Source organism: Belonocnema kinseyi, chromosome 4, assembly GCF_010883055.1.
Source record: "Belonocnema kinseyi isolate 2016_QV_RU_SX_M_011 chromosome 4, B_treatae_v1, whole genome shotgun sequence".
NCBI lineage: Eukaryota > Metazoa > Arthropoda > Insecta > Hymenoptera > Cynipidae > Belonocnema > Belonocnema kinseyi.
In genome coordinates, this window is record NC_046660.1 from 10,552,714 (window position 1) to 10,579,838 (window position 27,125).

The 27,125-nt window shown below is 27.0% G+C and overlaps 1 protein-coding gene across 2 annotated transcripts in view; it reads right to left on the reverse strand.

The window, feature by feature from the left end:
• Window positions 1-2,013: 2,013 nt before the first annotated feature.
• LOC117170693 (serine/threonine-protein kinase 10) overlaps window positions 2,014-27,125 on the reverse strand; it is a 73,801-nt gene continuing 48,689 nt past the window's right edge. Inside the window, exons 10-12 of one of the 2 annotated variants that reach the window (XM_033357669.1) lie at window positions 21,394-21,908; window positions 14,552-16,767; window positions 2,014-2,400 (exon numbers count right to left, since the gene is read on the reverse strand). In XM_033357669.1, the coding sequence (XP_033213560.1) occupies window positions 2,245-2,400; window positions 14,552-16,767; window positions 21,394-21,908 (2,887 nt within the window). In that variant the 3' untranslated portion in view covers window positions 2,014-2,244. Of the gene's footprint in view, window positions 2,401-8,319; window positions 8,934-14,551; window positions 16,768-21,393; window positions 21,909-27,125 lie in introns of those variants that run through there. The other variant, XM_033357667.1, reaches the window with a different exon arrangement.

The following is a 27,125-nucleotide window of genomic DNA, read 5'->3' on the forward strand; positions in this document are numbered from 1 at the left end:
ACTGAATAAATTAATCAAGTACTTTCACTGAAAAAATCAAAAATTTCTACTGAAAAAATAGTGTTTTTAAAATATGAATCAGTCAATATTTTTCAAATCATTTTTTTAACTGAAAATATAACTACTCCAGTTGAAGAATTAATTTTTTCTTAAAAACTGATCTTTTTTATTGAAAATTTAAGTGATTTGTTGAAAAAATTACTTTGTGAAAAAACGAAAAAAATTGAATTTTCAAGTTTCAGAAATAAAAAAAAACTTATCATTCAACTGTTGACAATTGACAGTTCAATTTTCCTCAATTTTCAACTAGAAAATTAAACAGTTGAAAATTCTGCTGTTGAAAATTGAATAAAATTGAATTTTCGATAGTTTCATTTTCATATGGTAAAACTGAAATTTGAACAGCTAAATTTTCGACAGTTGAAAAAATTTCAGTGTTGAAAATCGAAAAAAATTTAATTTTCAATTATTCAAGAATTTAATATTAAAATTCATATTACAGCAGTTGAATTTCCAACAGTTGAATATTCAACAGCCGAAAATTAAAAAAACCTGCTAATTCAATTGTTGAAAATTGAAAGTTCAATTTTCAGGTTTCTTCCATTTTTAATTGCAGAAAATTAAAAAGTTGTTCGATAGTTATTTTTATATGATAAAAGTGACATCTTAACAGTTAAATTTTCGACAATTGAATAAATTCAATTGTTGAAAATTGAAAAAAAAATTTAATTTTCAATTTTTGAAGATTCTAGTATTGAAAATTTTCATTTCAGAAGTCGAATTTTTAACAGTTGAATATCAAATTGTTAAATATTTAAAAAAATTGATATTCAACTGTTGAAAATTGAAGAAAATAGAAAATTCAAATTTCAACTATTTAAAATTAATCAGCTCAGTTTGAAATTTATCATTCCTTGAAAATTCATTTTTTTTTGCATCAAGATTAATCACTGATTGAAAGTTTCAAAGAATTTTAATTTCCAAAAAATTGGAATGAATTATACAAGATTTTAAGGAATTTAATAATGTTTCATGGAATTTAAAAATGTTTCATGCGATATCGTGGTTTAACAAATTTAATAATGTTTCAAATAATTGAAAAGTTAAAAAAAAATTATTTCTTATTATCGATAGAAAATAATGATTATTTATAAAAATACAATTCAAAAGTCAGTAATTTGAGATTGATAAATCAGAAAAATCGAATCGTCAATTTTCAGAACCGATTGTCTGTCTTTTTTTGCGAGAATCGCTCATCCCTAGTCTCAAAGTCTAAAGTCAAACGGCTTACAATAATATTCACGCGCAGTAAATATGTTACAAAATGCCTCCATGGCGCGCATATGCTGGTTGCACGATCGCTACATACCTAATCTCGAAAATGATTTAAAAAGGCTTGAAAATATAGCTTTATTTTGTACCATATCGCGAATAATAATGAAAAATTACTATGGCATACCAGATGGGCTGCGTTCGTTCCGATCGAACTGACATTTAATTGACCGCAGACTTTACCACAGAAGGCTATCAAAATAAATGATAAATTTCTCTGATCGGGCGGATTAGATGAAATTGTACCAACATATACTTTCTCCTGTAATCGCACTATTTACAAATTCGTATCTCCTCTGCCAAAATCTCTGGCAAGAAGCTTGGAGAAAACCTTAGTAGATAGGCAAGGCCTTTGCTACATCAAAATTCCTATCTTACCGACCTCGAGTTTCTAGAAACTTAGCACGGACATGAACCACTTCTAGAAACTTAGCACGGACATGAACCATTTCTAGAAACTTAGCAAGGACATGAACCATTTTCAGTTGTAAAATGATCTCGTTAGTTGGTAAGGTAGGTCTTTTATATCAAAAAATGTCCCTGTCTATCTACTAATCTTCGGTAATAATTGAGCAAGACGTACGGCTTTTCCATTTTTTCGGAAAGCTACCAAACAGTTCATTCTCTCGCTGAAAATTTTTTCCTTAGCTTCGAGAGCCAAGAAAAACGTGGAAGAATACATTTTATTCTTTCTTTTTTTTTTGTAGAAACACGCCAGTCTGTTGTTTTATGTTGCTTATCAACATTTAACATTTCTTGCCAACAGCTCCGTATGGAAGAATAATTATATATTAGGCTTTGTTACGATTATTCTCGGATTCACGTCAATATCGCAGATTTGACGTTTTATTTTTTTTTTCTCACGTTTTCAAATTGGCGACAAAATTCAAACGGGAGAAATAATTTTTGTATTTAACCTTCGCTTACGGAAGATAGTGAACTACGCGTAGAATTAGCTGTGTGATGCGTAAGGTCAGGTAAATCTGGTGGTAGACAGAGAGGTATAGCGCTAGGCCCGTAAATTGCCTCTTGCTCCTCCAATTGCGTTGCAAATTGTTCTTCCAGTCTCTGTAACATCGAAAAAGGCATATTTAGTTTTTGTTGATCAATAACGGATATATATTGCAGAAATATAGATTCAAACAAATTAAAAACAAAAAATAATTTGTCCCTTGATCTTTCTGATCTTTTATTTCTACTGCATGAGTTAAATTTTAAATTCCCTGGCTTTAATTTCAGAGCCTAAAATGTTGCGTAGTCTCAAAAAATTATAAAAGTCATAAAAATGAATGTTTCTTTTAACTATTATTATTAAGTATACAAATTATAAAAATTCCTACTTACTTATCGCACATTAAACAGACTTCCCCATTCCCCTCTTTGCCCTTTTTCCACTTAAATGCGAACTGATTGGTTGAAACTTCATTCTTATTGAGTGAAAAGTCTACTATTTTTTTTTCCTTAAGAATTCATATTTTGTAATAAAAAATTCAATAATTTGATTGAAAATTCAACAATTTTGTTAAAATCTTCTTTTTTGGTTAGAAATCTCATTTTTTTTTGTTTGTTTAAAATGCAACTGATTGGTTTAAAATTAATTTCTATGTTTGAAAAAAAAAACTACTTTGTTGAAAATTAATTGTTTAAACTTAAAATTTCACTATTTCCGTTGAGAATTCATTATTTTAGTTAAAATTCGTGGTTTTTCGCAGAATATTAATCTTTGGTTAATAATTTGACTATTTTGTTGATTTTTTTTAATTAATTGTTTTAACTGAAAATTTCACTATTTCAGTAAGTTGAACTTCCATAATTTTCGTTGAAAATTATCTCATTGTCTGAAAATTTAACTATTTTCTTGAAAATTTTTTTTTCTTCTAAATTAATTTTTGTTAATAAAAAAATTATCCATTCCACTCGAAGATTTATCATTTTTGTTGAAAATTCATAGCTGACTGAAAATTCATCTATTTTGTTAAAAAATTGTTTTTTGCTGTTAGAAATTAATTTTTTAATTAAAAATTTAACTTCAATTTCTGGTTGAAAACAGATCATTTTTAGGCGAAAGTTTTTTGTTGTTGTACCAAATTAATCTTTTAAGTAAAACAGTTATGTTTTCAGATGAAAATTCAAGAATTATTAAACATTGATAAAATTTGTTTAAAATTAAACAATTTTGTTAAATAGTATCCTTTTTGGTTAAATTAAATTTTTTATTATTAAAATTTACCATTTTTGTTGTTAAAACTTTAACTATTTAGTTAAAAATGCATTTATTTGGTGGAAAATTTATCCGATTTATTGAAAATTTCTTTTTTTAACTATTTGGGTGACAGTTCAATATTATAGTTGAAAATTTAAAGATTTTGATTTCTTTTTTGTTGAAAATTAATTTTTTTTTAACTGAAAAATTAACTTTTCCAGTCGATGATACATAATTTTTGTTGAAAATTCATGCCTGTTAAAAAATTCAAACCAATTATTTGAAAAATGTTTTATTCTTGTTGTTAAAGTTAACTTTTTTGACTGAAAATTTAACTATTCAATTTTCGTTTGAAAATTGATCTTTCTTAGCTCAAAGTTTGTCTTTTTTTGTGAAAAATTAATCTTCTTGGTTTAAAATTCATATCTTTAGTTAAAAAGTTAATTATTTCGTCGATAATTAATCATATTAACTAAAGATTTATTACTATTCCAGTTAAAAATTCATAATTTGAGTTGAAAATTATCTCCTTGGTTGAAAAATAATCTATTTTGGTTGAAGACGAATAACTTTTTTGAAAAATTAATATCAGTGGTTGAAAACTGAACTATTTTGTTGAAAATGTTTTTTTTTTTTAATTTTAAATTTAACTATTCAATTTCTGGTCAAAAAAATTGATCTTTCTTTGTTGAAAGTTCGCCTTTTTTTGGTAAAAAATTAATCATTTTAGTTTAAAATTCATCTTTTTGGTTGAAGATTAATCTCTGGTTCAAAATTTAATTATTTAGCTGAAAATTAATTTTATTAACTAAAAAATTGTTACCATTTCACTTAAAAATTCATCATTTTAGTTCAAAATTATCTCCTTGGTTGAAAAGTAATCTATTTTGGCCGAAGAATAATCATTTGCGTGGAAAATTCATACCTTTCGTTAAAAATTTTACTATTTTGTTGCACATTTTTTTTTTCTTATTTCAAATTTAACTATTCCATTTCTTGACAAAAATTGATCTTTCTTTGTTGAAAGTTCGCCTTTTTGATAAAAAAAAAAAATTAATTGATCCTTTTTAGTGAAAAATTAATGTATTTTGTTGAAAATTAGTTGAAAATTAATCTGTTTAATTAAAAGTTTAACTACTTTGGTAATAATTTATTTTGCTTTTTGAATATTCATCTCTTTAGTTGACAATATAACTATTTTGTTAAAAATTAATTTTTTCAACCAGAAATATAACTATTCCAGTTTCAGATTTATCATTTTAGTTGAAACTTCATCTCTTTGGTTGAAAATTAATTTTGTTAACTAAAAATTTAACAACTTTCTGTTAAAGATTCATAATTTTAGTCGAAAATTCATCCCTGAGCTTAAAAATGTATCCTTTTTAAGTGAAAAATTCCTCTTTTGTGTGAAAAAGAAAATCATATTTTTTGTTTAAAATGCCATCTTATAAATTGAGATATTAGGAGTTTAAAGCGCTACAAATTTCATTTAATATAGTATCTACCCACATTATTATGTTTTTAAATGTATTCCGGTATTTGCAAAAATCAGTGAAAAATATAAATATAAATCAGTTGAAAAACTGTTTCTTTTTGGCTTCTTCTAGTGAATGTATTTGTGTGAGAATCGAAATACAAAAAGGTGTATAGTCCGAATTTTGAAACATTTTAGGCCCTGTTTAATTTTATAATCGATAATTTTTCTTGACTAACCTTTTGAAGATCTCTTTCCCGACCTTGGGTTCTCTCAAGATCTTGACTACAATTTTCAAGGACTGTTCATTTCTTTGATTTGAGGAAAGTGATTCAATGAGGTATATTCGAAACGTGAAAGCACCCACAAAAAATGACATTGCACATTAGACAATAGGGTGGGTCGAAAAAAAAATTATATCAATCGAAATTGAAACTATGTGAAAAAATTGTGTATTAGGATTCTGAAAAAGTATAATTATTTGGTTTTTCTACTGATAAAAATACATCAGAAGAAAATGTGATAAGCCTGGAAAATCATAATTGTTAACATAATCAATTTTTGTAAAACTCAGTTTTGACTTTTTTTAAATTATCTATATCATTTTTTTATTTGTCAAAATTGTCTTTTTCCAGATAACTTAAAAAATCTTTTCTATATTTTTCTATAAAAAAAAAACACAAAATTACGTTCATCAAAAATTTAACTATGTCTAGATTTATGATTGTCCAGATTGATAACATTTTTTATCGTCTCGAGAGCGTTAATTAAAAGCTGTGAAACATTTATCAATACTAAATTATAAATTTTTCGGGTCCTACTTTTCCAGATAAATTCACTTTCGATTTCCAGAATTTTTTTTTTTTTCTGTAAACCCTATTAGACAATACATATTACCTTTTATCCAACCATTAGTACAAGGTATCCCTTTGTGAAAATTACTGAAATTTTTGTTTCCAAAAATTCAGTTATTGGAATGTTTTGTAAGTAAATGGCACTACAAAAACAAATTTGACTTTTTCTACTTCGTGACATTAACCACACAAATGGAATGTACATACGGACGGACATTGTTCAACAAATGACGACAAAAATTCGATGCTACTTATGACTGAAGCTGAGCAAAATTGATAGAAAATGTGTAAACAACAATATTAATTAACAATATATAATTAAATAACAATTGCTTGAAAGTAATGACTCTATTTCTGAAAAGCAGTAAAAATCTGGTAGATATAAATATATTGATTTGGCACTAAACCCGTATTTAGCTGAAATGAATCTCCAAAAACGATAGAAAAATTTCATTAATAAATTAAAATTAGAAATCCTTAGTATCGATCTTTAAATTCCATTTTAAAGACCTGTTAATGTACCTGAAAAGATGTTCTGAAAACTGTTTTAAGAAAATTAAAAAAACATTTTGGATACAAAACAGCCTATTATTACTATACCCATATAATTAGTAAGGAACTCATTCTGTTAGACGAGAATTTTTTATGCGAATTTCTGGAGAAAACAAAAAATTACGTAACAAAGCATCGATAACAGAACTTTTCACAGGCAAACAAAAGCATGATAAACAATAAATTGCAAGACACTAACTGCGAGGAGAAAAAGGTATTCACTCAGAAAAAAGATTCTTCGATTCAAAGAAAATTTCACTATTAATTTGTCAAAAAATTAGTTACCAATGGCGACCCGTTTTCGAAAAAATACAACTTTTTTATAATTTAAAATATTTATTTATTAAATTCTCAAGTAGAATTATGTAAATAAAATATTTTTAACACTTTTTAATACAAAAAGTGAGTTTTCAATTTTCAGTAGTGGCATTTTCAACAGTAGAATTTTCAACTGTCAAAAAATTCCAGAAGATAGAAAATTGAATTTCCAACAGTTAACAATAGAAATTTTAAAATTTCAACTTCTAATTTTTCAACCACTTGACACTCGACTGTTCAAAATTAAAGAAAATTAAATTTTCAAGTGTTGACAATTCAACCGTTGAAAATAAAAAATAGCAAATTTAAAAGAAATTAAATTTTCAACTATTGGAAATTAAAGAAGACTGAAAGTTGAAGCAAATCGAATATTCTATTTTCATCAACTTTCAACTATTGAAAATTCCAGAAGATGGAAATTGGAAGAAAATTAAATTTCAAACAGTTGACAATAGAATTTTTCAACTAACAATTTTCAACCGCTAAAAACTCGACTGTAAAAATTAAATAAAATAAAATATTCGACTGTTGACAATTCAACGGTTGAAAATAGAAGATATTATAGAATCTAATTTCTTCAATTTTCAACCGTTAAAAACTCAACTGTTTAAATTTAAACTGTTGAAAATTGTATTTTCAAACGTTAAAAATTCGACTGATGAAAATTGAAATTCAAGAAAACTGAATTTTAAAATGTTGAAAATTTTAGAAGATGGAAAATGGAAGAAAATTGAATTTCAAACAGTTGAAAATACAATTATGAATTTTCTTCAAATTAGAACTTATGAATTTTAAACATAGAATAAGATTGAAAATTTAAAAAAACTGAATTGTTAACAGTTGAATATTAAAGAAAGAAATAATTGATTTTTCAACTGTTGAAGTTAAAAAACAAATATTAAAGCTGGAAGAAACTTGAATTTTCAAATGTGGAAAATTCAATATTCAATAGTAGAAGATCCAATTTACATTTTTATCAGTTTAATTTTCAACCGTTGAAAATAGAAAATTAAAAACTGAACTTTGCCACTGTTTAAAATTAAACTATTCTCTATTGAAGAAAAAAATTCAATCTTCTTGAACTTCCAATTTTGATCAATTTTTAACTATCTTCAATTTTTAATAATTGGATTGCCTAAAATTTTCAACAGCTAAAAATTCAATTTTCAAAAGTTTAATTATCAACTATTGGAAATTCTATTTTTTTGTCTGGAATTTTAAACTAGTGAAAATTGAATAAAATTGAAAATTAGATTTCCAACTGTAGAAAATTCCATTTTCAATTATCTTCAATTTTGAAATTTTAAACATTCTAATGTTGAAAATTTCTTTAATTTGCAACTTCCATTATATATTAATTCTCTTTAACCTTCAATAATTGAATTTTCAAATGTTCATCATTGAATTTTCAACAATTATATTTTCAAAAAATCAAATTTTCTTCATTGTTCAACAGTTGAAAATTAAATTTTCAAAAGTTGAATTATTAGCTGCTGGAAATTCAATTTTTATTTTCTTGAATTTTAAGCTGTTGAAAATTGAATAAAATTGAGAATTGAATTTTTTATTAAAAAAGAGTGTAAAAAATGTAATATTAACATAATTTTACATAGGATTCGAATGAATAAACATTTTAATCCGCAAAGAAAAATTCAAAAGTCGTTATTTCCAAAAACGCGTCTCCATTGGCAAAGTAATGTTTTGTCAGATATTAATCGTTATCCAGTCTCCTTGTGGCAGCCAATGAACATTATTCTTTGATTCAAAGAAATGATTTCTTGTTCCCATGAAAAAATGTGTCTTTAACTAAAAATCATTTTCTTAATTTATCCTTCATTTTGCGATTTTTTTTTTCTTCATTTTTGGGTAAATGAAAAAAAAGTTATTGCGGAATTCAAGAGAAATATTTTTCCGAGTGAATCAGGTCAGGTTTAGAATGTTTTCGGGAAAGCGTGCCGCTGCTCAATGAACTTGTGTCTGAGCCGCTAGCTTTTAATGTTACTCGAGGAATGCTGAACGAAGAAGATGGCGAATTGGGAGTGGATCGAGGAATTTGCGGGGATCCTCTGAAGGAGTCGGATAGTGAGAGACTAGAGTAGTCGAAGGTATTGAAATAGAGGCCGCTAAGACGAGACGGTAAATAGCCGCGGTAACGAGCCTCCAAGGCTTCCATTTCAGTTGCCAGCTCCGCCTCTATTTTCTATAACAAGTATCACAAGGCTCATTTAAACGCTTTTCCTAAATCTTTCTTTCGAGGTGTCTGTATTCTAATTTTTTTTTAAACTTTCAATGAAACAAGAATTTTTTTTAAGTCGGAATAAATAAATAAAGTCTTTAACAGGGTTGCTACAGAAAAGTCTTCTTTCAAAATTCCAGATCTACTTTTCGGAAAAAAAATTTAGTCAATTAAATTTTGTTTCAAATGATTCTACTAATCGCAGGCTAATTTACCAACAATTTGTTATACAATGCAAATCGCTTTTCTATGCATACAAAATTTCAAAGGGTTAAAAAGACATCAAAATATTTTGGAAGATTTAAAAAAAATTTTCAAGACTTGAGACATTTTTCAAAAGATTAATATAAATTTCACAAAGATTTTAAAAGATTTCATATGTTTGACAAAGATTTTTAGGATTTTAAATATATTAAGATTTGGAAATTTTTTGAGATTTCACATAGATTTCACAAAGCTTGCAAAAAGATTACAAAATTTATAAAATAATGCACAATATTTCAGAATTTTTGCAACATTTCATAACATTAAAAATATGTCATAAGGTTTCAAAGATTTAAAAAGATATTAAATTTTTTAGGAAGATTAAAAATATTTGACAAGTATTTTGAAAGACTTCAAGCGATTTTAAAAGATTTCACAAGCATTACAAAAGAATTCATAATATTTCACAATATTTTTAATATTTCCAAATTTTCAATTATGTTGAAGATTTCAAATGTAACAAAGTTTGGACAAATTTTCAAAGAATTCAAATATACCAAAACATTCGGAAATTTTAAAGATTTCACATAGATTTCACAAAGATTGCAAATGTTTCAAAGATTATAAAAAAATTCACAATGAATCAGAAGATTTTTAGTACTTCAAAAAATTTCAAAGATTTTACAAAGATTTCGAAAATTTCAAATTTACCAAAAGATTTTGAATTTTTTGAAGATTTCACATCGATTCCAAAGATTGTAAAAGAATTTATAATATTTCAGAATATTTTTAATATTTCAAAAACTTTCTAGAATTTCACAAAAATAAATTACAAAGATTTTAAAGACATCAGGAATATTTGTAAAAATTTCAATAAATTTCACAAAGGTTTTAAAAAATTTCAGAAGATTCTAAATATTCCAAAATATTTCACAATATTTCATCACAATTTTAGTACATCAAATTTTTTTTAAAGATTTTACAAATATTACAAAAGAATTCAAAATATTTCAGAGTATTTTCAATAATTCAAAAACTTTCTAGGATTTCACAAAAAAAAAAAATTCACAAAGATTTTAAGGACATCAGGAATATTTTAAAAGATTTCAATAAATTTCACAAAGGTTTTAAAAAATTTCATAAAATTTCAGAAGATTCTAAAGATTCCAAAATATTTAACAATATTTCATTACAATTTTAGTGTATCAAAAAGTTTTTAAAGATTTTACCAATATTACAAAAAACACAATAAAAAATTCACAAAGATTTTAAAGACATCAGGAATATTTTAAAAGATTTCAAAGATTACAAAAGAATTTACAACATTTCAGAATGTTTATAACGTTTCAAAAGATTAAAAATATTTCATAATGTTTCAAAGACTTCCAAAGATATCCAATTTTTTAAGAAGATTGTAAAGACTTCAGGAATATTTCAAAAGATTTCAATAAATTCCGCAAAAGATTAAAAAATTTTGAAAGATTTCACATAGATATCACAAACATTGAAAAGATTTCAAAGATTGTAAAATAATTCACAATATTAAATAAGATTTTAAATAAATAAATAAATTCAAAGATTTCTCTGTTCCAAGTTGGTAACTTACTTTTCCTAAAATTTTAAAGATAGAAGCTTCAAATTACGGCAAATTTGTATTAAAAAAAAAGGATATTTAAATTCAAACAAATACTGATTTCGGACAGAAAATTTAGAAAATCTGACGAATTCTGTCTTGGAACAATGATTGTCTTTGTAAATTTCCTTTTTATAAATCAGAATTAAAATTATTTTTTCAAAATTTCCCGTTCTATGTTAAGAATTATCTGTTCCAAGATAAAATTTGAATTCTTTCCAAAGATCCTGTTCTCCTTTTCTCCAAAATTTGGAAGAGGGAAGTTGAGATTATAACTAGTTATTTACATCCCTTACACGAACCGAGCATTACGATTTTTTCACAAATTCCCTGTTCCAACTCAGATTTAGAGTAATAAAATATATGAAACCATTATTAATTTGTATATTAGTCTGGGCCATTTCTCGGATTTAATAAACATTTAAATTATTTTACAAGGATTTTAAAGAATTCACAAAATTTCAGAAGATTGCAATGATTGCAAAAAGATCAATTCGTATGAATTTGGAAATTAAACAATCTTCGTTAAGTACTTCAATAATTGTTGAGACTCAAATAGGTAAAATTAAAAAAAATTCCAGTCACCTTTACAAAATTACATAACTTTTCCAGGTCATGTAGCAACCCTGCTTACTTTTGAAACTTATATTCTGATTAGCATATAAATGAAGGACAAATAGATAAATTGTTGGCTGTCAAATAGAAAAAAAATCTTGTAAATTGAGACTAATATCGTCAAGATTAACTCAGAAATAGTTAATAATAAAAAATACTCTCTACAATGCATACAAATATTGTCTCTAAATAAGTATCTACTCGAGGCAGAAAAAACAATGATCATATCATTCAGTGAATAGTAAATTGCCGCTACTTATGCAAAAAAAAAAAACATCAACAAATTTGCATTTAAGCTCGTAAATGTGGGCAATAAATAATTTGCTAGCTGTTGCAATCACAACTAAAGGCGCGTATTATTTAAATTTTTAGAGATTTGCAAAGCAAGCACAAAAGACTGACCAAATTTCTAAAACCGCATCTCTTACGTCAAATGACTTTCGATTTTCACTCTAATATTTCATTAAAAATGGGAACATCGGTTGAACAATTGTTGTCTAAATGCAAATAATCAGTAGCTGAAAATATAACTAAATAAAATAATCAGGGTGTCTACTCAAGACCTGGAAAAAATTTCTTAATGGTACCGATTTCTAGGGATTAAATTTCTACATTTAATTTTAAAAGTTTTAAAAGAAATAATACTAAAAAATAATTAATAGATTCTTGAATTTGCGCTTAAAGTCCACCAATTGGAATAATTAAAATAAATTTTTACTTTTTCTTCCTACACTTCAAATTCAGTGCATATTTAAGTAAAATAATGTGAATACTATATTAATTAAAGTGAATTAACAAAAAAAACTCAAAGAGAAATACAGAAAATTTAAAAGAATTCAGAGTAAATTAATAAAAATTTAGGGTGAATCCCAAATAAAATGTCAAATCTTTGAAAATCTTCTAATTTCTAACCAAAAAAGTGACTAATGACTAGAAAATAATTCAAGCGAATTTAAATGAATTGAAAAAAAGTTTCTAAATCGAAAAAATCTATTTATTTCAGTAAAATTTGAGCAAATTTAGAAGAATTGAGAAAATTTTTTAAATTTTCAAGAATTGAGAAAAAGAGAAATGAGAAAAATTCGATAAAATTCATTTTTAAAAAATCAATCTGAATTTAAAAAGCAATCACTTGAATTGAAAACAATTCAAAAATATGAAATAATACTTCGAATTCAGTAAGTTTGATATGAGTTCAGAAAAATTAAAAGGTTATTTAAAAGTATTTTATGAAATGCCTACGATATTAATTATTGAACTTTCAAGACAAAATGACGAATTTTCTGTACAAAAAAGTTGAATTATCAAATTAAAAATATGAAATTTTGGTAAAATAGCTCAATTTAAATACTAGTTGTTAAATTTTTAACCAAAAAAATTAATAAAATTAAAGAATTCACAGTCAAAAAGTTGAATTTTCAACTAAAAAAGATTAATTTTTAAACAAAAGGATTAATTTTCTATCGAAAAAAACTACTTTTTAACAAAATTCAAGAATTCTTAGCCAAAAAGATGAATTTTTAAGAGAAAAAATTTATTTATTATCAAAAAAGACGAATTTGAAAGAAAATTAAAGAATTCTCACCCAAAAAGTTGAATTTTCAATTTAAAAAATGAATGTTTAAAGAAAACATGATTTTTCTATAAAAAAAGACTTTTAAACCATATAAAAAAATTCTTAACCAAAAAGTTGAATGTTTTAATGAAAACATTAATTTACTACAAAAAAACACGTATTTTTAACCAAATTTAAGAATTCTCAACCAAAAAGTTGAATTTTTAAATGAGAAGATTAATTTACTAGAAAAAAAAGACGAATTTTTAACAAAATTCAAGAAAATTGAACAAAAAGTTGAATTTTCAACTAAAAAAGATGAATTTTTAAACAAAAAGATGATTTTTATATCGATAAAAACGACTTTTCAAAAAAAATCAAGAATTCTTTACCAAAACGTGAAATTTTTAACAAAATTTAAGAATTCTCAAACAAAAAAGACGAGTTTTTAACCAAAAAGTTGAATTTTCAAATGAAAACATTAATTTACTAACAAAAAAGACGAATTTTTAAGAAAATTTAGGAATTCTCAACCAAAAAGTTGAATTTTCAACTAAACAAGATGAATTTTTAATGAAAAAGATAATTTTTCTTTCGAAGAAAATGACTGATCAACAAAATTCAAAAATTGTTAACCAAAAAGTTGAATGTTTAAACAAAGAAATTAATTTACTACCAAAAAGACGAATTTTTAATAAAATTTAAAAATTCTCAAACAAAAAGTTGAATTTTCAACAAAAAAAGATGAATTTTCCATTGAAAAATACGACCTTTTAACCAAATTCAAGAATTCTCAACCAAAAAGTTGAATTTTCAACTAAAGAGGTCAATTTTTAAACAAAAAGATAAATTTTCTATCGAAAAAAACTCGTTTTTTTATCAAATTCAATAATTCTTGACCAAAAAGTTTAATTTTTGAATGAAAAAATGAATTTACTACCACAAAAGACGAATTTTAAACAAAATTCAAGAATACTGACCTAAAAAGTTAAATTTTCAACTAAAAAAAAGTCGAATTTTTTGTAACAAAAAAAAAAAAATTTGCTACCAAAAAATACAAATTATCAATAAAATTCGAGAATTCTCAAACAAAAAGTTGAATTTTCAATTAAAAACATTAATTTATTATAAAAAACATGAATTTTTGACAAAATTCAAGAATATTGAACCAAAAAGTTGAATTTCCAACTAAAAAAAGAAGAATTTTTTCAACAAAAAGATAAATTTTCTACAATAAATACAAATTAACAATAAAATTCCAGAATTCTCAATCAAAAAGTTGAATTTTCAACAAATAAGCTTAATTTACTATCAAAAGAGACGAATTTTCAATAAAATTCAAGAATTCTTTAGAATAAAAACTTCTCTAAATTCTAAAAAATAGTAGGTTTTATTAAAACTCTTGATCAAAATCAAATCTTGAAAATAGGGTACTTTCGGTACCCTGAACTGAATATTATCGGATGAGTAGACACCTTGATAAATGGTCTTCATCAAAGTCGGGTGGGGAAAAAAAAAAAAATAAATAAAAAAATAAAACAAAACCAAAAAATTAGATATTATAGAATAGCTCACCTGCTTACGAGGTTTCAGTTGAGTCTTCCACTCCCTGAGTTCTTTAGTATACGCTTCCTCTTGCTCCTTCAATTTCATCGTCTCATGCTCCATCAGCATTTTCCTCTTCTCGTTCTGCAACTGCTCGAGCTCCTTGATATTCGCGTCGCTCTGAGCCCGCACCTCCTCCAGCTGTCTCGCATGCTTCAACTCAAAGCGCTGCTGTTCAGCCCGATACCTCTTCTTCTCATTCTCCTGGAACTTCTTCAGCTTGTCCCGCTCCGCATCCGGGTCCGGAGTCGCCGTTGTCGTTATCGAAATTCTCATCGATTCGCGAAACATCATCTCCCGCGCCTTCATCTCATTGCGAATTCTCTTCGGCAAATTCCTGCGCTCAATATTCTGCCGTTTGATCAACTCCTCCTCCTTGCGCAGATTCATCCTCTTCATCTGCTCGAGCTCCTTCTCGTGCCTGATCAGCATCTGATGCCGCTGGAGGAAAAAGATGTCCTTGAGCTGTCGCTTCAACAACTGCTGTCTCTCATGTATCTGCCGCTCCTCCAATTCCCAAATTGCCGCCTCCCGAGCCCGCATCAGCTGCTGCTTCTGCTGCAAAAATTGCCGCTCCATCAGCGCTATCTTCTCCCGATGACTGTCCGACAATCGTCTCAGCGACATCTCGTGGCTCTCGTTCAACTTCTCCAGGAACAGTTTCTCACGCTCCTCGTGCTCGGCCTCCAGCTTCTCCTTGCGCACTTTGAACGCATTCTTTCGCTTCTCCTTCGGCAGCAGATCCACCTCCTGCTTGATCAGTCGCAAATCCTGCTTCAGTCCCTCGCGGAATTGCTTCAACTCGCGCTCCTGCTCACTGCGAATCTTCTTCGAGGCCAATCTCAAATCGGCCTCCTGTTGCGTCTCGGCACGTTCAATCTGCTGCCGCTGCTGTCGCGCCAATATTTCCAAATCCGACTCGGCTCCCCGCTCCAGTAACTGTCTCTCCTGCTCGAAACGCTTCTCCTGCTGGTCCTTGTTCAGCTGGGCCTTCTGCGACAGATCCTGAAACTGCTTCTGCTCCATCTTCTGCAGCATCTTCAACTCGCGCAGCTCCTGCTTTCTGAATATCTGATCGTCATAGACCCGCCCGTTCTCATCGTCGCCGTAAATCACTCGCGAGGTCGTCGTCGTCACAACCACGCCGTCAATCTCAAACTTTCTCGTTCGCTTCCTCGTCTTCTTCTTCAGATTCATCATCTGTATGTCCTCCTTGGTGCGTGGCGTGCGCGGCACATCACGATTATAGTCGGGCTTTCGGCGCAGAACCACCTCGTCATCAATTTCGGAAGACTGCCGAGACTCACGGCCAACATTATTCTCCTTGTTGGAACCACGACTGTCCTGGCTGATTGTCGTCGAGATGGACTCGGCGTCCGAGCGATCAACACTCTTACTCGGGGTGTGCGATCGCGTTGATCCCGAGTCACTGTAGGACCTGGAACCCTCGTAACTGTCCGGCGAGATTCGCTTCTCTTTCGACACTTTCGGGCCCTCATTTTTCCTCATTTTCGAGGACACCCTGTTCACCTGCGACGGAGTTTTCTTCAGTCCGTTCATCTTCACAGTACTCCTGTGGCCAGAATCATCAACCTCGGATGACTCGACACTGCCGGGAACTAGCATCATCCTTTTGCTCGTCTCATCTCCACTGTCGCTCTTGGAACTTCTCCCGGTGGAACTCATCTCGCTCAGGGAGGAACCAGTTCGCACCAAACCGATGACGGACGAATCTTTCACCTGTTCCTGCTCATCGCCGACCGTAACGACCGAGACGTGACTAGTATCTCTGTCTTGTAACTCGTCCACGATTGGACTGACTATGATGACTTCAGATTCGTCCAATTTCTTGCCGATCTTCTTCTTCTTACTCTCGGTGATGACGATAGACTGCTCCTGAGGTGTGTACTCCAGACTGTCGAGACTCGGAAAACCGTCGTCGTCGGTTGAGCTCTCATTCACTTGTGTTTTGTTTGTTTCGTTGGCGACGATCACGACCTCGGAGGTCGGCGACGAGCGTCTCGGAGGCGGTGTTGATGTCGCATCGACCAGAACCGGCGGATGAGTTGTCACGACAGTCACCTGACTCACGTTACTTGCGAGACTATTTGATGGATCTTGAGTCTCAGTCGTGATCCTCACTGTTGATGTATTCAAACGTGTCTCATGATCAGGCTGTGCTTTCCCTAAAAAAACAGAAGATATTCATATATAGGCACAGATTCAGGGCTTAGCTTCACGCTCAAAGGTTAACAAATTCAGAAGAGTTCGGAACAATTCACAATATACATTCAAAAGAATTCAAATAAATTGAAAAAATGTGAAAAAATTAAAAAAATTCTATTCATTTCGTATATTTTCGCACATTCTTGCGCAAACCTTTTAAAATTAAGACTCAAAACATTCACCACTGTAATTTTGTGATTGTGAATTCTCTTTTGTTAAAAGAGCTTAGCTCGAGAGTTTGAGCGCACCTACGGTACGCGACTGATGGCTATCGCACTCAGCGCTCGGTCTTTGCATTTCTCACGCATTCGCGCACAGACCTTTTAAAATCGAAGGTCAACGGATCGATAACTGTAATTTTGTGATTGTGAACTCTCTTGTGTTAAAGCTCTTTCGGCATTAACGAACACATTCTCATCACGTATCTCGTGTTTCGCACTTGATTTTATCCAAAATGTCAACTTTTCTACATTATACTCAACACTTTTATATTAAATATAATACATTTTTTATGTAAATGCTTGAGATTGTTTATTCAGATATTGCAAAATAAAGCAAAAATTGTACTTATCAAGATTATTTTAATATTTGTTTCTTATTTTGCTTTAAATTATATTCTAAGCTTCAATAAATGTATATCAATATCGATTAATCAATATTTCTTCAATTAATGTCAATAACAATTAATCATTAAAAAATTATTAATAGTAAATTAGTAGATCTTTTTAGGCAAACAAATTTTGTGTGTTAATTTTAGTTCCTAACTTGTGTCGATTTTTCATAAAAATTTAATAGTTTTATTTTGAATGTTATTTTTTACGAATAAAGCAAAAACTACGTGTCCTATCAAAAATTATTCATGAAAAATTTCAATGAGTTTTCGATATTTTTTAGAAGCGCAACTTGTGTCTATTTATTTTGTTCATAGCTTATGTCATTTGTCAAAAAACTAACTTCTTTATTTTCATTGTTTTTTACGCATAAAACAAAAATTGCGCAACCTATAAAAAATAATTATTAAAAATTTGTAGATCTTTTTTGGATAAACAAGTTTTGTCTCATTTTTTTCGTAGCTTGTGTCGTTACTCCAAAAAAAATTTATTTTTTATTTTAATGTTGTTTTTTACAACTAAGAACAAAAACTACGCGTCCTATCGAAAAGTGATTAATGACAAATTTGTAGGTCAAAATTTGAATTTTTGATTTTTCAAGAGAATTCAAAAAGTTGTTATGATAATCTTGTAGGGCATTTAAAAAGCAAATATTTTTCTTTTCTTGACTTTTTTTTAATATCATGCGTCGTTTGGCTTAAAATGTTCATTTTCGTGTTTTTTTGATTTTTGAAAAAAGTCATTAGGATAAATTTTTCGACTTTTTGAATAATATGAATAACCGTACAGAGAATTTTTAAATTTGGAAAAAGTGGTGTCAAAAATATTCAAAATGTGCCCACTTTTTGAATTTTCATCCAAAATGGCTGGCTAACGAACTTGACCAAAAGGAATGTCTTTTTAACAAAATTGTTGAATTTTCTACTGAAAGATAAAATTTCAATTTAAAAGAACGAATTTTCTACATAGAAAGACGAATACTCAACAAAACAGTTGAAATTTCGACAAAAAAAAAACTTTTAGGGAACAGTTAAACTTTTAATTAAAAATGTTTGACTTTTTAACAAAATAAACGAATTTTCATTTTAAAAAGACAAATTTACATCCAAATTGTTGAATTTTGGACTCGAAAAGGTTCATTTTTTTACCCACAATGGAACGGTCAAATCTTCAGTTCAGAAAATTAATTATGAACCAAACTGATCAATTTTCAACTAAAATGACGAATCTTCAACTGGAATTGTTGAATTTTAAGCCGAAAAGATGAATTTTTAACCAATAAGATTAATTTTCTACAAAAAAAGATTAATTTTCCAGAAATAGCAAGAATTTTCAGAAAAAGCTTAATTTCTGAATGAAAAATATCAATTTTCAACCAAATAGTTAAATTTTCACCCAAAAAAGATAAAATAGCAACCTGAAATAAAATAGTTGAATTTTTTGTTAAAAATCTAATTCACAACCGAAAAATCGGATTTTCATCAAAATAGTTGAATTTTCTACTGGAAAAGTTAAGTTTTTAGTTGAAAAAATAAATAATTTTGAATAAAGTAGTTAAAATTTAAAAACGATATGAATTTTCAATTAAAATTATGAAAATTCAAACAAAAAAATCGATTTTTAAGAAATGAAATATTGGAAAAACTACTTGAAATATTTTTTTTTTCAAAAATTTTAAAGAGGGAACTTTAAAATTGTGACAATTTCTCACTTGGAACAATTTTAAATGAGAAACATGAATTCTCAACTAAAATGTTAAATCTTCAACTAGATCAAATGAATTTTCAACCAAGAATACTGAAAAATGTGAATGTTCAACTAAAAAATACCATTTTTTAACTAAATATTGAACAATTAAGTTTTTAATCAAAAAATGAATGTTTAACCAAAAAGATGAAGTTTTATCTAAAATTATGGAATAGTTAACAGGAATAATAGTTACATTTTTAGTATAAAAAGCAAAATAATTTTCAACCAAAAAATAAACAAATTTTCAACAAAACAGTTAAATTTTTGGGAAAAAATTCCTTTTTATTCAAAGACAAAACAGGTTTTCAATCAAGTATCTCATATTTCAACCTAGGAAATGAATTTTTAATTGAAATGATGAATTTTCAACCAATAAAATTAATTTTCAAGAAAAGAGTTGAACTTTTAACCAAGTAATTTTTTTTTCAAACTAAAAAATGAATCTTCACTAAAATGATGAATCATCAACTGGAATTGTTGAATTTTATACCAACCAAAAAAAATGAATTTTTAACCAATAAGATTAATTATCTCGAAAAAATATTAATTTTCTACTAATTGCATAAATGATCAAAAAGTTTAATTTTTAAATAAAAAATAACAAATTTCAACCAAATAGTTGGAAAAAATTAAAAATGGAAAATTCCCAGTTCAAACCCAGAATTTTGATTCTTTTGAAAAATTCATTTCAAGTCAGAAATCAAATTATTTTGAAGAAATCCCTGTTAAAATCAAGAAAAAATTCCTGTTTCAATACCGAATTTTGTTCCTTTTCGAAAATTTCCAGTTCTAACTCGAAATTGCTTAAAATTTCAAAATTCCCGTTTCCAAGTCAGAATTATTATTATTCTGGATAAATTCCAGTTCCAACTATAAATTCCCTGCTTCAACTCAAAACTAGAATTCATTAGAAAAAGTTCCTTTCCCAATTCGGAATTTTGTTCCTTTTCGCAAATTTCCAGTACTATTTCGAAATTTGTTAAAATTTGAAAATATCCGTTTCCAAGTCAGAATTATTATTATTCTGGATAAATTCCAGTTCCAACTATAAATTCCCTGCTTCAACTCAAAATTAGAATTCATTAGAAAAAGTTCCTTTCCCAATTCGGAATTTTGTTCCTTTTCGCAAATTTCCAGTACTATTTCGAAATTTGTTAAAATTTGAAAATTTCCGTTTCCAAGTCAGAATTATTATTATTCTGGATAAATTCCAGTTCCAACTATAAATTGGTAAAAAATTGAAAATCCTCTGTTCAAATTAAAAGTTAAGTTACTTTTATTTTAATTATTTAAAAACCCTTCAAATGTTTTGAGATTTTATTTCAAAATCTTGAAGCATCTATACGCTATTTAAAATTTTTTCGAATTAATTTTTTTTTAACCGTGCCAAATTAAAGAAACTTTCTTAAAATCTTCCACATTCATTTTTCACAATTTCGTCAATCTTTTTCTTAATTGAAAAATTCCAAATTGGATAGTTTCAAAATGGAATATTTTAGACTGAAATAATATTTGAAATATAATAAAAGCCTTTAATTATAAATATATTATTTTGAAGTTATTAAAAATAGTTTATAAAGTTTCAATCGGGCGTTTACTTTTGTTTAACTAAAAAGACTTTCCAATTGGAACAGTTTAATCATCCTGTACAACTAATTATTATTCACTTTTTAAATCTTAAAGTACAATTCAATTTAAAAAACCATCAATTAATTTATATTCACAGATGATCAACTAAAAATTCATTTGATTAAAAATCATCTACTTTAAACGCTTCTTCTAATTTTTAATTGTTTCAGTCTTTAAAACTGCATTTTAAACATTCTTGTCATTAAAATATACGCGTAAAAGTTAAAAATCTAAAATGGATAATTTTTTAAGTTAAAGATTTTAGAATTATGCATTATGAACTGAATGATATAATTGAAAAAGATCACCACTTTTTTTCCTACAAAAATTTGTAAAATTCCCGGTCCAGCAGCCACTCTGAAATTTACCAAAAGTATTAAAATAATAAAAACTTGAACTTTACTGCGACCAGAACTAAATTCCTAGTTTTTTGTTGTTTTATTATTAAATTCAAGATCATTTACCGGTTACTCGGTCAAGTCGCCACCCTGGGCATCGTTTAGGCATCAATTTTAAGTTAAAATTCCTGATTTTTCCCTGAATTCGAGATACTCTAGAATCGAAAGAAAAATGCTAAAACTGAAAAATTCAACTTACCCGTAATAACGACGATATTATCTCCACTGCCGCTTCTGGATACGCTTTTGCTTCTGTGTGGAGTTGACGTGATAACCGAAACATTAAGCGCTGAGCCGGAACCTCGTCTATCTCTTGAGCGTTGCCTGGGATGACTTTCGCGAGTAGGTGGTTCCTTCGGAGTACTCGCATGATTTGCCCCCTTTATCTCGTATTCATCCGAAACATTTTCCGAAGAATCGTTTCTCGATGAGCCTTCGCTACGGCATTTCTCGAGACTATCTGCACTTGATGATTCAATGTTTTTCTTGATGTCGCCAGTCGAACTCGCCTTCACAGAACTTTTCTCCGATAATGCAGCATTTCGCGTGGTACTCAGGGGTTGTTGTTTCGGTTTTTCGGCAATCGTATCGCCAATACGCTTTCCAGCTTCGATAGATATTTGCCTTTCCAATACAGCATTCAGTTTCTCCTCGACAGATCTTCGTTTTTCTTGTAGGCTCTTGATGTTTTCAATCGACGATTTTCTCTCAAGTCTGCAAAGTAAATAAATTTTGTCAAATATATTGACATTTACGCTTATTATCAAGACTTTAGGTCCCAAAATGCTCTGAAAATGGGGCAACTAGAGTAATTATTAGCGGAAATAGAGGTAGTAATGTCGCTACGAATTTTCAACAAGAGCTGAGGCTTCATGCAGAAAAGTAGAATTAATTTTCTAGAAAAATAATTGAATTTTCAACTGAAAAAGATCAATTATCATCAAAAAATGTAATAGTTGATACTTTAACCAAAAAAATATTTTATTTTATTTTGAATAGAAAATTGTTGCATTGAAAACAAAAAGACAAATTTTTAACAAATTCAGGGTGACCGTTTTAATCGAAGAAATAAATTTCCGGTCATCTCCCGGTTCGAAAAAAACTGTTCACAGTCAATGAAATTTAAAAAATGGAACACTGAAGCTACAAAATTTTCCACTTGAGGTAATAAAAACTGAGCTGCGAATAAAAGCATTCAAAGTAGAACTGTTAAATTTTAATTTAAAAGTTTTTAATTAAAAAATGTTGTATTCAAATGCTCAATAATTTACGCGTATCAATAAACTTTACACTTTTCAAAATTACATAATTTTAAGGAATTTTAAGCTAGAAACATCAAATATTGAAAAATTGGAAAATTTTTAACTGACACTTCTTCAATTAGAAATTAAATTATTTTCTTTTTAAATAGTTTAAACATCCTTGGAAAGCTTCAAAATTTTATTTAAAAATTTTGAGAACTCTAGAAGTAGATTTAAATTTGTCTTAAATTAAAAATTATTTTGGAAATTTTTTCAAAACTTCTAAATATCTGTCAAAATGAATTAATTTTTTTCTAAAAATTTTCAGGAAATCCTGCAAATTTTATAAAAAATTTTTATAATTTGGATGTATAATTAACAATTGAACATTCAAAAGAATAAAAAAAATTTCTTAAGATTCCTAGGAAAATTAAAAATCATTTTTCATTTTGAAAAATTATTTTAAGAGAATATTTCAAAAGTTTTTCAAATATTTAAACAAAATTTTCAAAAAAGATTCTAGAAGGTTTTAAGAAAACTTTCTAAAATTTGCACGATAATTCTTAATTTTTTTTAAACTCCTAAATATCCCTTAAAATTTTTTCTACAAATGTTCATTTGTAAATTATACATCAAAATTGAAAATTTTCACTAACAAATTAAACATTTTTCGGAATTTTAACGATTCCAGGTTTTCTATGTTAAACAATTTAGTTAAAGATTCTTGACTTTTTAATATTTGGTTTCAATTTACTTGTCTTAAATAAAAATTCAAATATTGCTAAATATTCAATAATGAATCTTTTTTTTTTAATTAAAAATTTCAAATTGAATGGGTTAAAAATGGAATATTTAAGCCTGAAACAATATTTTAAATTTAATAAAATCCTTTAATTAAGAATATATTATTATGAAGTTATTTTTAAGTTGTATTATTTTTAAATTGAAACCGTTTGAGTTTTAACGTTAAAATCTGAAAATTCTTAAATTTTTAACTAGTTTAAAATCGTTTTGTCAAATCGTTTTTGTTCACTTTTTATTACTTAAAGTACAGATAAATTAAAGAAATTTTTTTTTTATTAAATAAAAATGTTTTTTATAAAAAATTTTCAACATCAAAGCCTTTTATTTTTTATTTGTTCAAGTCTTTAAGAGGGCATTTGAAAATTCTTCAAATTAACCATGTAAGCTTAGAAATAAAAATTTCAAATGGAAAATTTTTGAAATAAAAATATTTTGAATTACGCATTGAAAAATGCATAACTGAAAAACATAAAAATTCAACTAATTATTTAAAAACTGTTGAAATCGAACGTGGACAGATTTTTCTTTTACAAAATGTTTAAATTCCCAATAAAAAAAATTCACTGTCATTTCCCGGTTTTTCCCGGTCTCAAAAAATTCCCGGTCATTGCCCAAAATTGATTTAAATTTAAAATAAAAAACATTTGAATTCAACGAAAAAGACGAATGAATTTTCGACTAAAATAATGAATATAAAACTGGAATACTTAAATTTTCAACAACAAAATTCATTTTTAAACAAGAAGATTAATTTTGAAACAAAAAGCTTAATTTTCTACCAGAAAGGATGATTTTTCAACAAAATACATAAATTGTCAATGAAATAGTGTAATTTTAAACTAAAACAGATCATATCTCAGTCAAAAATGGAATATTTAAATTTTCAATTGCAGAAAACTAATTATAAACCCAACTAATAAATTTTCATGAAAAATTATGAATGTTCAACTGGGATAATTGAATTTGAAACAAAAAATATATTTTTTCAATTAAAATGATGAATTTATAAACCAAAACTGAATATTTAAATTTTCATTTACAAAAATTAATTGAATTTTCAACTAAAAAGGATTTTTTTGTCAACAAACAGAAAAAATTACAAACAAAATATTGAATAAAAAAAAAAGAAATTGCAACTAAGGAGATTAATTTCCAACCAAAAAGAACTAATTTTCAACACAATACCTACATCTTTCGTCAAAAACGATCGATTTTTAACCAAAAATAGAATAGTTAAATTTTCAACAAATTAGTTCGGCATAGAAATATGAAGCATCCCTTTGAAAAAATTGCTTGATTAAAAAAAAAAAATCACTGACATTTCCAAGTTTTTTCAGGTATCTAAAACATTCCTTACAATTCCAGGTTTTCCAGATAATCCTGAACAATAAAATAAATGGCCATATTCATGCAGAAAGTGACAAAAATGTTAATAAGAGTTCCATTTATAACTAAAAAATTTAAATTTCTAAAAAAAAAGATGATTTTTTAAACCAAAAAGATGAAGTTACTACAAGAATTTAATTTTCATAAAAACAGTGAAATTTTCCATACTATTGTTGGATTTTCAACTAAAACGATTAATATTCAATTTAAAAAAGTACTTTTAACTAAGTAGTCAGAAGTATCATCCAAAAAAGATGAATTCTCTGAGAAAAATGTTTATTTTTCAACATAAAAATTTTGTTATTTAAAATTTCTTTTAAACGGTTCAACTCAACCAAAAAGACTAATTTTCAACAAAACAGTTGAATCCTAAACCAACGCGGATTTTTAGTCCGAAAACATCATTTCCCAATAAAAAGGTTATTTTTCAACCAAAACAGATGAAATTTAAACCAAAAAGCAATTATTTTTCAAATCAGAAAGAAAAATTTTCAATAATAGAGTTGAGTTTTCAAGCTAGAAAGTCATTTTTTTTATTAACAAAAATTTCACTTTCAAATCTGAAACAATGAATTTTTAACAAAAAAGTTTATCTTCATCCAAATATTTAAATTTTGAGACCAACAATTTTGTCAAACAAAAAGATGAATTTTTTAATAAAAAGATTAATACTTAACTGGAATGCTTGAATTTTTAACCACAAAAAATGAATTTTCCAAAAACAAGATTAATTTTTAAACAAAAAGATTAATTTTATACAAGGAAGGAAGATTTTTCAACAAAAGAAATTAATTTTTAATGAAATAGTTGAATAATGAATCACAAAAAAAAATTTTAATTTTAAACTGGAATAATTGAATTTGAAACAAAAAATATGTACTTTAAATTTTCAGTTACAAAAATTAACGTTTAATCAAAGATATTAATTTTCAACTGAAATGATGGAATGTTCAATTGGAATAGTTGGCTACGCATTTCCAACTGAAAAATAGAATTCTTCAATCAAAAATTGAAGACTTAAATTTTTATAGAAAGAAAAAAATTTAGACAAACTAAAAAGATCAATTTTTTACTAAAATTATGGAATATTCAAATGGAAACGTTACATTTTCAGTTTAAAAAAATTATAATACAAAATTTTAACTTTCAATTAAAATGATGAATCTTCAACCAAACAAATTTATTTTTAACAAAAGTGTTGAACTTTCAACAAAGCAATAAAAATTTCCATTCCAAAAAAGATGAATGATCACTGTTATTTAATGTTATATTGCAATTTAAAAAAAATTAAGCATGCTCTTGAAAAAATTCCCTGTCTTAAAAAAAAATTTCCTGATATTTCCAGGTTTTTCCAGATCAGGGTGGAACTCTTGAATTTTAAACTTTTAAAACTAAAGTTTCAAACGCTTTCAACTCAAAATTGTTGTATTCAAATTTTCAATAATTTACACGTATAAAATAAAAGTTGCTAACAGTTTTCAATTAAACAATTTTAAATTAAATGCAGGTAACCCATAAAATTAAACATTTTATTCTTTTATAAATTTAGATTCAGTTTCAGAAGTATAAGTTCAGATTATCATTTTCAATGTTTTAAATTCAAGTATCAATCAATGTACAACAAATTTTTCGAAATTATATTATTTTAAGCATTTTAAAGCTAGAAACATTAAAAATTGAACTTTTAAATTTTTGTTAAGAAACTGAACACTGCCTAAATTAAAATTTTAATTATTTTTTCGTTTAAAACCTCTTTAAATGCTTCAAATTTTAATTCAAAGTCTTGAAACACTCAAATATCGTTTTACATTTTATTAAATTTTAAATTATTTTCTTAATTTTTTCAGATCTTCTAACCATCTTTTAAAATTATTTGAATTTTTCCTAAATTTTTATTTTAATATCCTGAAAAATTAAAATCTTCCACATTTATTTTTGATAATTTTGTCATCTTTCTACATATTTTTAAATATTTTCTTAAAATTAATGTTTCAAAATAAAAAATTATTTTCTAAGAATTTTCTTTTATTATTCTAAATAAAAAAATCTGCCAAAATTCATATTTGGTTTCAAATTAGGCCGTGGACTATTTGCATTGAAATTTTGGTATGAATAGTAGGGGATGTTCGATTCCGATTCGATTCTTCAAAAAATCGATTCTCTTGAAAAAAATCGATTTTTTCCACCCGATTCTTCGCTATTCGATTTTTAAGTGAATCGATTCTTTACCCTGAGAATCGAAGAGTCGATTTTTTTTCAAAAATTACAATTTAGGTATTTTTTCCTAACAGCCCGCACTGCCTGTATCTTTGTGATACGAGGGTAGTTCAATAAGTCCTTAGAATGAAGTATAAAAACAATTTTTTTTGGGTAAATTTTTTTTTATTTTTCAACATAATCTCTATTACTAAAAAGGAATTTTTAATCCAAATGGACAAATTTTCAACAAAAGAGTTGAATTTTTCACCAAAAAAGATAACTTTAACAAAGAAGATTAATT